Source organism: Nyctibius grandis, chromosome 33, assembly GCF_013368605.1.
Source record: "Nyctibius grandis isolate bNycGra1 chromosome 33, bNycGra1.pri, whole genome shotgun sequence".
NCBI lineage: Eukaryota > Metazoa > Chordata > Aves > Nyctibiiformes > Nyctibiidae > Nyctibius > Nyctibius grandis.
The window spans coordinates 1,098,846-1,112,651 of NC_090690.1; the positions used below are offsets into that span (position 1 = coordinate 1,098,846).

The window sequence follows — 13,806 nt, forward strand, 5'->3', positions numbered from 1 at the left end:
TAGCTTATTTCATAACTATTTTCAAAATTCCCTGAATGTGTTGGAATTTTTTTAAAATGTACCGTAGTTGTATAAATACTGCTCTACCTTTAATAATGTGTATGGTCCTTAATTCCACAAGCGTCAGGACTATGGCAAAATGGAAAATACAAAGGACTTTGTTCTCTTAGCTTTTGAGAGCCAAGAGTTTCCCAACACACTCGGAATTGCATAAAGGGCAAAGTCATCTGTTAGCAAACTAAGGTAAGTTTTCACACAGGGACAAAGTGAAAAAATCAAGGAATCTTATATTATCTATGTATCTTATTGTATATTATAATGATTAACAGTGTCACACAACTTGGTAAGCCCAACTCCCATAACTTCATCCAAAAAAATCTCTATCTTCCATGTTCACCACTTAATATTTACACTAGCATGAAGCTGATGCAGCATGCTTTCAAGGGAAGTAAAATTTCATAAATATACAGTTGTCTCATTATGTGCAAACACCCTGTTCTGCCTTCTGTGAATGTGGAAAACAGGTAATTATTCTTCTAACAATTTTCTACAGAAAAGCAACAAGTAACTTTGAAATCTTATTTATTTTAATGTGCATTAAGAAAAAAATAAGCCAGTCTCCTTCATTGTTTTGCTGAATGTCACAATAATTTGAGAAATAAGATGGTACAGTCAAATCGGGCTGCTATGGGTGAAGGCTTTTGTGGGTTTTTTTAATTTAATATACTGAAGGTAAAATTCAGCATGAATGAATCGCTGAAAGAGACCGCACCTGTATGGAGCAGTGTGAGAAAAATAAATTGTTGCTTTGAATAAGAATAATCTCATTTCCCTCTCGTGGGCCTCTTTCATAGTTGTGTTGCATAATTTTGGCGAGTTTTTTTCTCTATAAGTTCCAGAGATTTTTGTACATTTTTTATAAACCTGCTGCACAACACTGAATGCAGAGGCAGGGCATAACCAACGCCGAGTCGCTGAAGGCATCAGACAGTACAGGTTTGTATTAACTGAAGGTGTGACTCAAAGCTACTTGTGCGTCTTCACAAATGCCTAAGGAGGAATCTGAGCCTCTGAATTTCAGGCAGACTCATCCAGGGAAGTACTGGTAGCCCACGAATTGTGTAAGTGTTATACAGGGTATAATTACAGAGCTATTGTAAGTCTTCAACAATCCTTTCAGTGGCTTTGCTTTTATTAGAAGCACGTAGACGTTACTGTGTGCTTCATTAAGATTCATGTTTCTATTCTGTACGATGGGAGAAGGAAGCAAAAATTCATCTGTCACAACTGTCTTCATTTCAGTTCCCAAAAGAGAACCATTTTGCTAAAGCTTCTGAGTTTACTAAAGCTGCAAAAGCCAGTGAATTTTGTTGTTTTGTCTTGGAAAACCATGTTGAAAATCATGTTAATTTTAATCACCACTTGGGGATTGGTTTGTTTTTTTTTTTAAAGGTGAAGTGCACAATTATAATTTAATTTTTGTTTAAAAAGATGGTGAGGCCATCTCTTTCTTCTTGCTCAAATGATAAAAGAGAGAGGAAATCCTGAGCTGACTAATGACAGTGTGAGGGTAATGAGCGTGATAATACTATACATCAAATGATAACGACTTACATTTTCTGCTTGTAGTGGAGCAGCACTGGGCTCCAGATGCAAGCAGGCTCTGCCTGGGCCATGGAGCAGCCGAGGCACTGAGCCCAGCCTAATGCTCTTTGCTTCTCAGCCGTAGCTTTGTGCTGCGTTAACCATGGCTACGGGATTTTCGGTTAGTCTAGACTGTGGGCAGAGTGGGTTTCCATCTGCCTGGCAAGAATGAGGACAGATTGGCTATCCTAAAGCTCTTGCAGTGTAAATCCACACGTGAAACAGCAGCGCAGAGACATTAAGGGACTTGGTTCTAAGCCATGCAACAGTGGCATTAAAATATACTCTCATTCGTTTGCGTTCTGGACTGTCGCTGTTGCCCAGGGACTACCCCCAGGAATAAAGGAATGTTAGTGTTCTATAGACAAGTAACTAAACCCAAATTAACGAAGTGAAGCCATTTACCTGAAACGCACAAGGTGTGTTATCCATACAATACACTCTCAGATTGTAATCCAGAGAATTGCAAGACAGGCAGCCAAAAACCGCTACTTTCAGCTGTCGAACGGCACAGTCAGAGATCGGTTCTCCAATAAGAGCATAAGTTCCAAAGCTGTTTAAGAGAATGTGACAGGCATAAGGATCCAACAGGCAGTAGCAAGAAGTAGTTTCCTCTTCCACAGACATCACTTCCTGCAAAATGAAATTAAGGTTTAAAAAAAATAAAATAATAAAATCAATAGGCCTTGACAAGAGGAGTCATGACATTGTTTATTTTTATTCAACTGGAATGTAAAGTATTTCTGGGAGCCAGTCTGCGCACTCTTTACTCATGTTGACCTCGGGGAAGGGGAGAAAGTAGACTGCCTGTGTGAGTAAATACTCCCAATTTAGCCCTCAGTCAGCAATAGGATTTATGGCGATATATTGTGCAGAATTCAATGTGTACAGCATATAATAATAATGATGATGCCTAAGCATCTTCGGCATCTTTTTTCGAGTGCTCTTCACTTGCTAGCTAATTTTTTTTCCCAATGTCAAGTTAAGAAATTACCTTGAAGATTAAAGTCAATAAGCAAACCTTGAACAATAGTTGGTATTTGACTTCCTTTCAGAACATCCATTACAGTTATGTTTACCTTCATCAAAAAACCACCTATCCCACTCTTTTGCCTTTCATGCTTAGTTCTGCACTACAGCATCAACAGGTATCTGAGCAGTCTGGTGTTACACTCATTAATTCCAGGGGGTTTGTAACCAGTGCTGATGGAGCTGACTGAGTATTGAGTGCATCTGAAGTAGGAAAACTGAGCTGAACTTGAAATGGTTTAAATGAGAGCAACATATTGGTTTAGAGGAGGAAAAGGACAGAGTGTGAGTTACGGGATCCATGACTCTTAACTACTGCTTTTTTCCCCTCACAACGCAATGAACCACAGAGCTCCAGCAGCAGCAGCGCAATGAAACCTGACTGACTATGGATCTGTGTCTAGTTGTCAGGTTCTGCAGTTCTACTAACATGTACAGTGAACACTTTACAGTTGGGAAATTCAGCCCCTTTCTATCCTGTGTGGGTTTCTGTAATGTTAAATAACAGTTCGGTTCATGCTTTAGCTGTCCCTTCAGGAGTGTTATTAGTAGGCTGTCTCCCCAAATGAGGCAGAAAGCTTAATGTTTGAGACTGCTGCCTGCCAAGCCGTTTCGGTCAAAGATGGCCAGTGCAGGTGGATACAAACGATCCAATGCCCATGTCACAAATGCACAAAGCTTAATTTCCCCAGTAAATCAGGATTAGAAAATATACATTCAACTAAAAAAGCGAAATATTTCATTTAATGCACTCTAATCCTTCAGAGGTTATGAGCACAGGGTGATCACTGAATGCCCATTGAAATGACATGTACAGAGAGACAAGATTTTTAAATCGGGAGGATCCTTCTAGGTTAAAAAAAAATAGAACTTGAAGTGTGTATTTTTAACTGGTTCCACAACTTTATGTCCTGATAAATTCTTGCCCGGATAGAGTCATCTGATGTGAGTCTCTTTGGGAGCTATAATCTATCAAAACAATGTTTTTAAAAATAAATGGCTACTGGCTCCATTATTAAGGCATCTGAGAAAATGAATACTTTCTCATGTCACACGTGCTGTATCATACAGTTGACCCTTTTTTGCACATCTTGGTAAAATAGTTGAAAATACTTCAGCTGCTGCTTAACAAAATGCAAAATCTTTTTTTTTTTTTTTAAATTATTTCTTTAACAGTCTTGTTTCTAGCACTTATGTAATCTGTGACCTGCACCTGCATGAATAAGAGTAATCATGTTTCCATTGATAGTGCAACCTTTTAAGTGGGAGCAGAAGTCTGCACTTACCTCCCATTTTCCTTGCTGTGTCCTTTTTTTCAAGTGAATATTCCAGTTCTCCGAGTTTACTTCTGCACAGTGTGGTATCGTCAAGGCGAATGGCGTGCTGACAGACAGATCGGCGGGCCCACAGGTTACTTCTGGTCCTAGCAGAACATCTGTGCCTTCTGGCTGTAAGCTTTGGTGTGGGGAAGGCAATAATGTCTGTCAGGCTCTTTTTAATAAGGAGTGAAAATTTACTTTAACTGCAAATTTTAAAATAATTTAGTTAAAAATCTAAGCACCTCACTCATCTGTTAGAGAAAAGGATAAGCAAGCCAATTACTGTGCTAATTTGCATGTAGAAGCACTCGCTGGAGATGAAACAAAACTCTTAGGCCACATCTACTGAAATCATTGGCTGGTCACTTCAGCATTCTGGTCTTTAAAATACATTTCAATTTGCTTAAACCAAATACAACACTAAAATTGCTCTGTGCAAGCAAGCCTTGCTTTATGCACCAGCTGGTGGTATTACCATCTAATTCTGCCTTCAAAGTCTGTCATCAACAATATTTTCACAGTAGTGCAGATAAAACAAATTATGGTTTAAAAACACAGCCTCATAAATTTTTCCAGATTGAGTGTGATCTCCCGGGTTTGAAAACACATTTCTGTTCTACAGAATGAACAAGCAGGGTAACGTACAGCAGACACAAGGGACAGAACTTCCTTCCTTAAATTTAGGAATCTTCTTCTCTTTCATTAAAACCTAAATTTAACCCTGTCCCCCATAACTGTGTTTACCTTACCTCTTTGGGTTTTTTTTAACTGTAATCCTTCATCTAGGTTGTACGATCCAGTTTTTGGCTTCTAAATTTCTGGACATGTCGTTCACTCTTAAAATTAAAGCAAATGGTGTTTCCAAGATAAAAATAAGGGGAAGAATCTCAACCAAGACACAAATAAGAGTTTAAAGTATCATTGACACTTTTCACTAGATGAAGACATGGTCTTGTACTCGCAGAGATGCACACAAGACACAGCAGCTGACTTCTGGCAACAGCTCAAACAGAGGGACTGTAGAGTGCTTTTCAATAGCTCATTTCAATTAAATAAAATTTTATTATCCCTGTCACTTTTCATCTGACAATCTCAAAACCCTGAGAGCCTCCAAGAACTAACTTGTCTATTTATGAAAGACCACCAGTATTTCAAACATCCTGTCCCACCAGATGCAATGCTGAAAAAAACCCTAACTAAGGATCAAAGTTTAATTCCTACTATTCATGGGCTGGTGCTGGCAAATCCAGCTGGGGAACAGATTTTAATGCTGATTTATAAAACAAAATAATTTAAGAAATGGTCCTGAGCATTCACTTACTCGCATCATCTAGGCTACCAAACATCTGTCATCAAGTAACAACATTTCAGTACCTACAGTTAAACTGATGACCTGGATAGTGAATTTTAACCAGTTGCACACATATTATGAAAGTCTATGGACCCAAAGGTTCTACAACAAGTAATGAAAGCATCTGTGCTGTTAGTTGACTTGTGTGACATGTCTGCAAATCAAAAATGATAAAATCATGGACTTAGAATTCCGCACTTATCATACATCAGTCTCCTTGGGGTATCCCATCCGTTACAGCATTTGCAATAATTCCATGTGATTTCACAGAAGCATCGCACAAAGATCATTTTTGCTGTCATTTATACAGACAGAGCGTACGTCACAACAGCGTGGTCACAGCAGGGAGTCACCCTTGCACATTCCATTCCTTTAGCCGGCGTTGACAAGAAGTCCATTAAATGAGACAGTTCTTCAGATTCTGGATGTGTGTGTGGGTTTTTTTATGTATTTCTTACCTGGACTCCTTTTGAGTGATGGCAAGATGGATTTCCCACGAACTCTCTTCAGGAATAGCTCCATGTGGTATCAACAAACTGACTCCTACAAAAGAGAAAGGCAGGACTTACCTTTGGGAAAGGCACCAGAAGTAAAAATCAATGCACAACTGGCCTCTGATTTCCCAGACCTAGAAAGGCCCTCTACGAGAGCAGAATGCTCCTCTGAAATAGTGGTTCTGACTACAACATTATCAGATGAAGGGAAAATACATTATTATGATGATCCACATAGTTATTGATATTTAACTGTCTTAGAGCCTGGAATTATATAGACTCATATGCCTCACGCCTGGCTTCTTGCTCCAACAGAGCTCTTAAATAGGTGACTTCCCCTTGTTTTGTGTCACTAAATGACACTGGATTCATAGTCTAGATGTGACTGGAGGCTTCTCTTTATCCTTGGGTACAGGCAGGCAGACCTTGTCTCCTTCACCCCTTAGCAAAAGGGAATACTTTATGGAAACAAAAGGTACCATCAGCTGTTCCCTTAAGGCTCCCAGCAAGAGTGGTTTGTAAGCCCAGTCATTTTGATGGTCTTGTAACCCTGACAGGCTTTCATCTGGTGCAGCAACAGAATGATCTCATTTGAGTTCCCTATTTAATTGTTCTTTTCCTTTTTCTTTTTTAAATAATAAATATGACATGATTTTCCTTTTACTCCACTAGTATACATTAGATGTTAACAGGGTGCTTTTCTCCAGGTACCAGTGCAATTGAACTGTTGTACAGCACACTCAGTACAGGAGGACTACATTTTACTTTGCATGTCACACAATGCAGAACCTCAGCTAAGCAGTAACATGATTACACTATAATTTATAATTGGCTAGCAACTTTGATCTTACATAAATAGGCAGAAGGAAGTGCATAAATTGCAAGCAGACCAAATAATAAGTATTTAAATAATCTAATTGATGGGACTATCATTATATAAAGTAGCTAAATATATAGTGTGAGGGACTTCATTTATGACTTGACTTAGTGCCTCTGCCTTTGTAATACTCATTCCTGAACATAAAAACAATCTGCAGAGAAATGAATACATTCCCTGTGTTGTGCATGGTTGTACACTAAATATTGTATCCCTGACATATACTGTTATGTTATCAATCAACAGACCACATTTTTTATGGTAACCTTTAAAGTACCCATTTTATCAAACATGAAGGATAAAGCTCTAAATCATGCAGTTCAACTAGATACTAAGAGATAAGCCTGGACACACTAGTCAAATGAGAGCAAAGTTGAATTTAAAGTGAATAAAGATCACCAGAGTTTGAAAGATTCCCTCTTAGCTAGCCACGGTGGTACCTGGCTATTTCTGCTACATTTGTCATTTTGAAAAAATATCCAACATAAGGAATTCTATTCAGCATGATATGAACATAGTGAGGTAGTGCAACATGCTGCAGGACTATGATTTTAATGTTCTTTATTTGATTCTAATTCTGTGCTGTATGTTCTCAGCTAATTTAACAAACCATTTCTTAAGTCTAAAATACGTCTCACAAAACTGAAGTCACAAAACAAACTCCACTTCTCAAACAATGCAAACTGCGCATCTCTGCTGCGACGCTGCAGTGCACAGCCCGATCCTGAAACGCCAGCTGACTTTGAAGTGCCCCACTATGGAAATCTGTCGAGCTATTAAGCTAAAAGAAAGAGAAAACCAGAAAGGCAAGAGTAAATGCTAATGAAAGCTGCACGAGAGTTTTCATCGAGAGTGGAAGCCATTCTCCAGGGACGGCTGTTTGTTCTGTGCAGCAGACTTCAGGAACATAACGAAGTCTGGCAATGTTAGCGCACTCAGACGTTGATGCGTGTAGATTCTGCTTTGAATATGACCTCATTATATAAGACGCTGATCCAATATCGACCTGCTTCCCGGGGAGCCCTTCTTTTGGATCAGGATCCAAGTAAGCAACAGCTTTGATTAATATGACTTTCATGCTGAAGCATCAAGAGAGGCAGTAATGTGTAATAGCTCAAACAGGCATAATGCCTCTTGAGTAACTCATCCCAAGCTTTGTTCTGATCACTCATCTCCTGTGTGGGCAACATGCTCTAAATTCCAAAAATTTGCATTAAGGAAGTCCCTCCTTTTTCTTTTCTTTCCTTTTTTTCAATTAGTTATAGAACACTATATCAGGCAAAATAAGTTTAATCTAAAATTAATTTATATGCATTTAATGAGAAAGGATCTACCCACCTGTGTTTGGCACCACTAAACGGCCACCCAGGTGTCCAAAGATGGCAGTTGTCTTCAGCTCACTTCTCGTTGAAATAGAAGACAGGTTCTGAATATACACAGCCTTGTTTCTAGCCTGCATTGTACCAAAAGCTCTGTTATTCCCATGAGGAAAAGTTCCAGAATGTGCCTTTCCATGATACTCAGCCCTCTCTGTCACCCCTAGGGACACCATGAATGAACTCTGAACTTTGACTTTGATGTCTGACAGTGGGTTGAACAGTGAAGACTCTGTCATTAGCTCCTTGTCCATGGGATCCTGCAGGCAGATGGGTCCACTGTACGTTCTGCTCACTGTCAAGTCAGGCTGCATGGATGAGTTCAAGAGCAGGGAGTTTCCTGGTAGAATGGAGCAGAGCAGGGAGTTAGTGACTGTGTTAAGACATTAAATCAGAAATCTCTTTCTGACCTCTCCACCTTTTCCTTTTTGGCTTGCTCTTCCTTCCTCATACTCTCAGAGCTCAAAATCACATAAGGTAATGTCAAAAAGATGAAACAATGCAATAGATCTAACAGGTACTTGATCACTACGTTTTCTGCACTTCAGGAAACACCAGAGTGCACGAATCCAAGGAGTTTCCTTTTGTCTTGGATTCAGGTTTGTGTATATGCCTTTTTTCTTTCCTTTTTTTTAACACTAAAACCCATTGGGTGAACACACATCTTCCTGCAGACCTTGTCCGTGAGCTTACACAAAACGATAGCTTCATGCCTGAGGGAAACGGGGTTGAAAAGAAAGTGGGACAATAATAATATAGGGAAAAAGACCAGAGTTATTCATTTAGGAGCATTTTAGCTCAGAAAACACTCTGAAAAAAAGAGGAATGGATAGGTTTAGGGCCTGAAGCCTTTAGCTGGTTTGGTCTTTTTTTGTTTCTTTTTTTTGGGGGGGGGTGGTGTTTGGTTGGTTTTTAGTAAATAAAAAGTTTTCCAAAGTAATTTTCTGGAAATTACCTGTACTGCATCCTTGAAAATTTGATCACTTTAAGGGACTGCAGGCTGGCTTGCTGACATTATAAATACATTTCTCCAAAGAATGAAATTTGGATGACACTAATCTGTTGTCCGTATGTCAGTCCTGTGCTCTCTTTTCTCAGCAAACTGAACAGAGAACTGGCCTTTTTTTCAACTGAATTGTTTAATTTACAAATGCTCTTATTTAAAAAATCCACAGATAGAGAACCCAAAGTAACTGAAACCAAACTAACAGCATCCTGGCCTAAGAGAAATTGGCACGCTCAGATATTTTCAGAACTAATGTTTTTGAGACATTAAGGCAAACAAACAATTCCCAGACACAAGACAAGACTTTCATGGCAAACTGAACAAGGAAGGACAAGGTGACTATTTGAGACAGTCACTGAGAATTACAGGACTCTAATTAAAGGCCTGGATTTTTGAATGAATGAGTAAACATCCTTCAAACATCCCTGTCTGCCAAGCTTTTTCCAATTTCTTGCAATTTATGCTTGGTGAGGAATGTCTCCCAGAAAATAAAGTAGCTGTAAAAACACCACCACAAAAAACCAACCAAACACCACAAACAAACAAACATATTTCACTTCTCCGAAGAGAGAAGAGACGTGGGGGTACTTTCACCCCCACCCGCAATAAGGCAGGTCTCTGTGTTAGAATGTCAGTACAGAACAGTAGTCACCATGTGTATTCCCTCCCACCTTTCTGTCCAAAGGAAAGAATATCCCAGAAAACATCTGGGTGCTGCTTTTAGTAAAAGTAAATATTTCTTCCATCTGTTATTGTATTGGTGCCTTTCTGAAGTTTGTTTTGTTTTGTTTTTTAAATCAATACATGTTTACACACCTTTATTTCCCACAGACCTCAGGGTGTGGATGTTTGCATGCTAACAGCACCTTATAAAAATACTTAAAGTTGGGTTTCTCTAATTAAAAACTGATCACTTTTATTGGAGTAAAGAAAATAGAAGGTCTGTAACTGAATAGGAAGGAACTACAGACATGCTTTCTGGGTTTGGTTTGATTTGGTTAATTTGGTTTGGGCTTTTTCTAAGTCACAAATGCCAGTGTAGAAGCTAGTGACAGTATTTCTAAAGCACTTAGAGTGTGGTCAAGAAAGACTATGTATTTGTCCAAGTTGCCATGACAGACCAGTAGCAGAGAGAGTGCGAGACAGTTGTAACTCCCAGATCCTGCACCTCCCCTTCCCTGGCTTTCAACACAGCTGCTCAGCACTAAGCTAGGACGCCCTCCCCCAGCCAGGCACTGAATGTGAGCGTAGTGTCTCTTTGCAGTAGGAGCTCTGGAGAGAAGAAAATGAAATCACAACACTAACCTTGTCTGACTGTTTTAAAATTAAATGTCTGGAAGCCTCCTGTCAGTGCAGATGAATCAATGACATCCACGCCGTACTCACTCTGACTCCGTCTGTACAGGGTGACGCCGACCACCAGCACAGCCACAGCAATGACTGCTGCTCCCAGGCCAGAGTACAAGGCGATGTCACTGGCAGTCTCAATGTCTGCAAGGAGAAAAAGCAGGTACCAAGTCAGCAACACTCATGAAAATGTTCTGACTGGCGCTGGCTGGCCGTGAGCAAGGGGGATCGTATGAGGCCGCAGCCACGTGGCCAGGGAGGTAGAGCTTGAGTCACAAATGTGGAGCAGATCGCAGCAGGATAGTGGAGCACACAGGAACACCGAAAAGCAAGCACTTGAAAGCAAGAGCAAATTTCCTGACACATCACTCCATATTGGTGAGCTGACGTTGTTCTAGAGGTTGCGTCATGGTCTTTACGTTTTTTTTTAAAATGGGAGAGTCGGACTGGTAACAGTCAGAAGCAGAACACTTACCACTAAAGAGCCTTTTTTCTCATCAGCACACGTTGCTAGCTCAGGCAATGAGGGGTGCCATCGCTCCCCATTCCAGCCCAGTGGAGATTGTTAAGGTATGGTAATACAGTCCTTAAAGGGAGGACGTGGAACAACTGCAGCTAGGGAGGGCTGCTTCAGGTATCAGCATGAGTCTCCTCTATTGCTAGCTTCCAGGGACATGTAAGTTTTAGGTTTGAATTCTGGAGCTAACCCAGGAGGTCACGAATCCTCTGAAAAAACCTCAGTGAAGATTTCCCCTTCTCCCCTCTTTATTTTCTGTGGGAGCTTTAGTATAAGAAGGAACAGTCCATCCTCTTACAGCGCAGAGAAGGGCTGAGGAGATCCCACATATCTTCTTGGACTCCTGCAAGCATCTTCAGTCTTTAAAAACAGGTTGGAAACCAAACCTTCCCTGTGATCGCGCCCATGCCTTAAGCTTACAACCAAGTTTTCTAAGACTTCAAACTTTTACAACAGAGAAGAATTCATTGCTTTGAAAGAGTGAATCCAAATGAAACCTGCAATATTATGTAATTGAATTATCCAGTCCTGCTATTCTAGATCTTCTGGGACTTGGGACCACGTACCATGAAATTAAATTACTTGGCAACTACACTTAGTGGGTCCTTAGATAGTTCCCTTAATGCCAAACTCCAGTTTAGAGGAAGAGATAATCATGTATTCACCCTATACATCATCTGTTATCCTACTATGTGGTGCTTCTGCTGTCAAGTGCATTTATTTATAACAAATGACAGGGAAACAAAATAACTAGGAAATCCAGACTACTCAATATCAGTAAATAAACTGCAGTGTACAGAAATAGGGTAGGAAGTTAAATTCAGCATTTAATAAATAGCCAATTACTGAAATTACTTAATTAGTATTTGGGAGGAGGCTTCTGTTGTGCATGAGTTCTTCTGCAGGAAGTCAGATAACTTTTATTTCAGCTGAATTTTTAAAATGAATATGAAACTTCAGACCATTGAGGTGAAACAAATGAGTACCTGTGGGCAGCATCAGAAAAGCGGATTTTCCTGGCTCACCAGTTTCTTATGTAACCTGAGTGTCTGACAACCAACAACACGAGGAGCTGGACCTCCTGGGAAGGCTCATGAGCTGCCCAACACAATAGCTGAGACCCGACGGTTCTCTGACATCAGTGAATTGCAGCAGCAAGGACGTAACCACTGCTGTAAGGGCTGGAGCACACGGGAGATGTGCTGTGAAAAGGCAACGCTACTGACTTCTTAGTTGGGCAGTTGAATCAAAAGTAAACCAAACTGTTTGGCTCAAACGTACGTAATAGAAAACCTTTTCCATCCCCATTCCCAAACTGTTCCAAGTCAACCCCAAATGCAACATTCCAACATCCCATTCAACCCAAAATAAATGTTTTGAAATCAGTTTTACTTGAACTGCTATTTAGCCCAGAAAATACTTCTGCAAAAATTCTGTTGAATTTTCAAATAACCTCATACTGCAGAGAATACACAAGCAAAATTTTTCTGGAGAGAACTTTGTTTTCAGTGAAAGATTTTCAGTATCTCTATAACTTGAATTTGACACTTTTCTATGCATTATATGCTTCAACACTCTTACAGTTATTCTTTCTGAATTTCCATATTTTTAATAAAATGGTCATTGTTATGGTTCATAGAAGACCTGGAAAAGTTATTCAAGTGTTCCCATAACTATTCCACTGCAAGGCAAAAAAAAACAACCCACAAACCCAACGTAACTCACACACAGAGTGCAGGGGAAAGGATATCCTTTTCAGAATTTAACAGAATTTTAAGTAGCTTTATCTTACGAGAGTAAAACAAGAGTGACATGGTATTCCTTTGAATTGTTCCCGTGGAACACAACTGCTTAAGAAAGGGGACTGTCATTTTTCTTTAGGACGTTCGTATTTCTTTAGAAACAAATACTGGTTTTTTTAAAAAGTAATTTTAATCTCTTCCCCTTTCTATCTCTTCTTATGGATAATTCCTTTTATGAGAGACTAGAAGTTAAAGGAAAAAGAAAAGCATGGCAAATGTGGGGAATGGGTAATTTTCTGCTTTTATTTTTTCCCAGAAGGGAACAAGGTGAAAACCAAACAAACTAAAAAAGAAAACATTTATAGTCAACCAATTACTATTTAATGAACTGCATCCTCCCAGCCCAGAGGGAGGGGCTCTCGTAAAGCACTTACGGGTTTTATACATTTCGGTTACAGGATACATGTTGGTGGTAATTGTAGCCTATATTTCACTCCACCTCCTGACACTGTTACACAACATTTATTGAAAGCACATTTGATGGTAATGAAGTTTCTATTAACTATGATTAAGTTTCATAAAGCACCTGAAGATAATTTAAGATGTGCAGGAGCAGAAAATGAAACATTTGGTTTACTACATTAGGAAACATAATTGATTAAATTATCTCATTTACAATAAGTGCTTTCCAGGAGCTATGCAGGGCATACATTTCCCCCCATCTACCACTGGAGTTTGTTAGGAGATTTGGAAGATTTTCCCAGCGTCCCATCCTCCCCCAGTTGTCCGTCACTCTCACTTGCGGTACCCCTCACCAACGTGAAGGCCATTTCTTCATACAGCCAGCGGGGAGAACCAGGATCCAAAGTCAGAGAATCATCTAAGAGGTTATTTAGCAGAACAGGTTGTTTCTCAATTATCTTCCTAATTGACTTTGATTTTGCATCAATGATGATTTGTGCAGTCTTAAATTAAGTTCCCGTTTCGCTGAACAGCAACAAGCTGTATTTTATGTTTCTAACCCCACACCTATAAAGAAACCCCTTAATTCTCCCAGGTATCTTAGATGCTAAAATCAGTTCCGTTACTTTCTTAATAAATCAG

General features: G+C 39.6%; 1 protein-coding gene across 1 annotated transcript in view; it reads right to left on the bottom strand.

Moving 5' to 3' along the window:
• UNC5D (unc-5 netrin receptor D) overlaps nt 1-13,806 on the bottom strand; it is a 52,079-nt gene that overhangs the window by 9,578 nt on the left and 28,695 nt on the right. The window contains exons 8-12 of the mRNA XM_068421285.1: nt 10,402-10,587; nt 8,053-8,430; nt 5,802-5,886; nt 3,960-4,128; nt 2,050-2,277 (exon numbers count right to left, since the gene is read on the bottom strand). Of these exons, the coding sequence (XP_068277386.1) occupies nt 2,050-2,277; nt 3,960-4,128; nt 5,802-5,886; nt 8,053-8,430; nt 10,402-10,587 (1,046 nt within the window). The remainder of the gene's footprint in view (nt 1-2,049; nt 2,278-3,959; nt 4,129-5,801; nt 5,887-8,052; nt 8,431-10,401; nt 10,588-13,806) is intronic.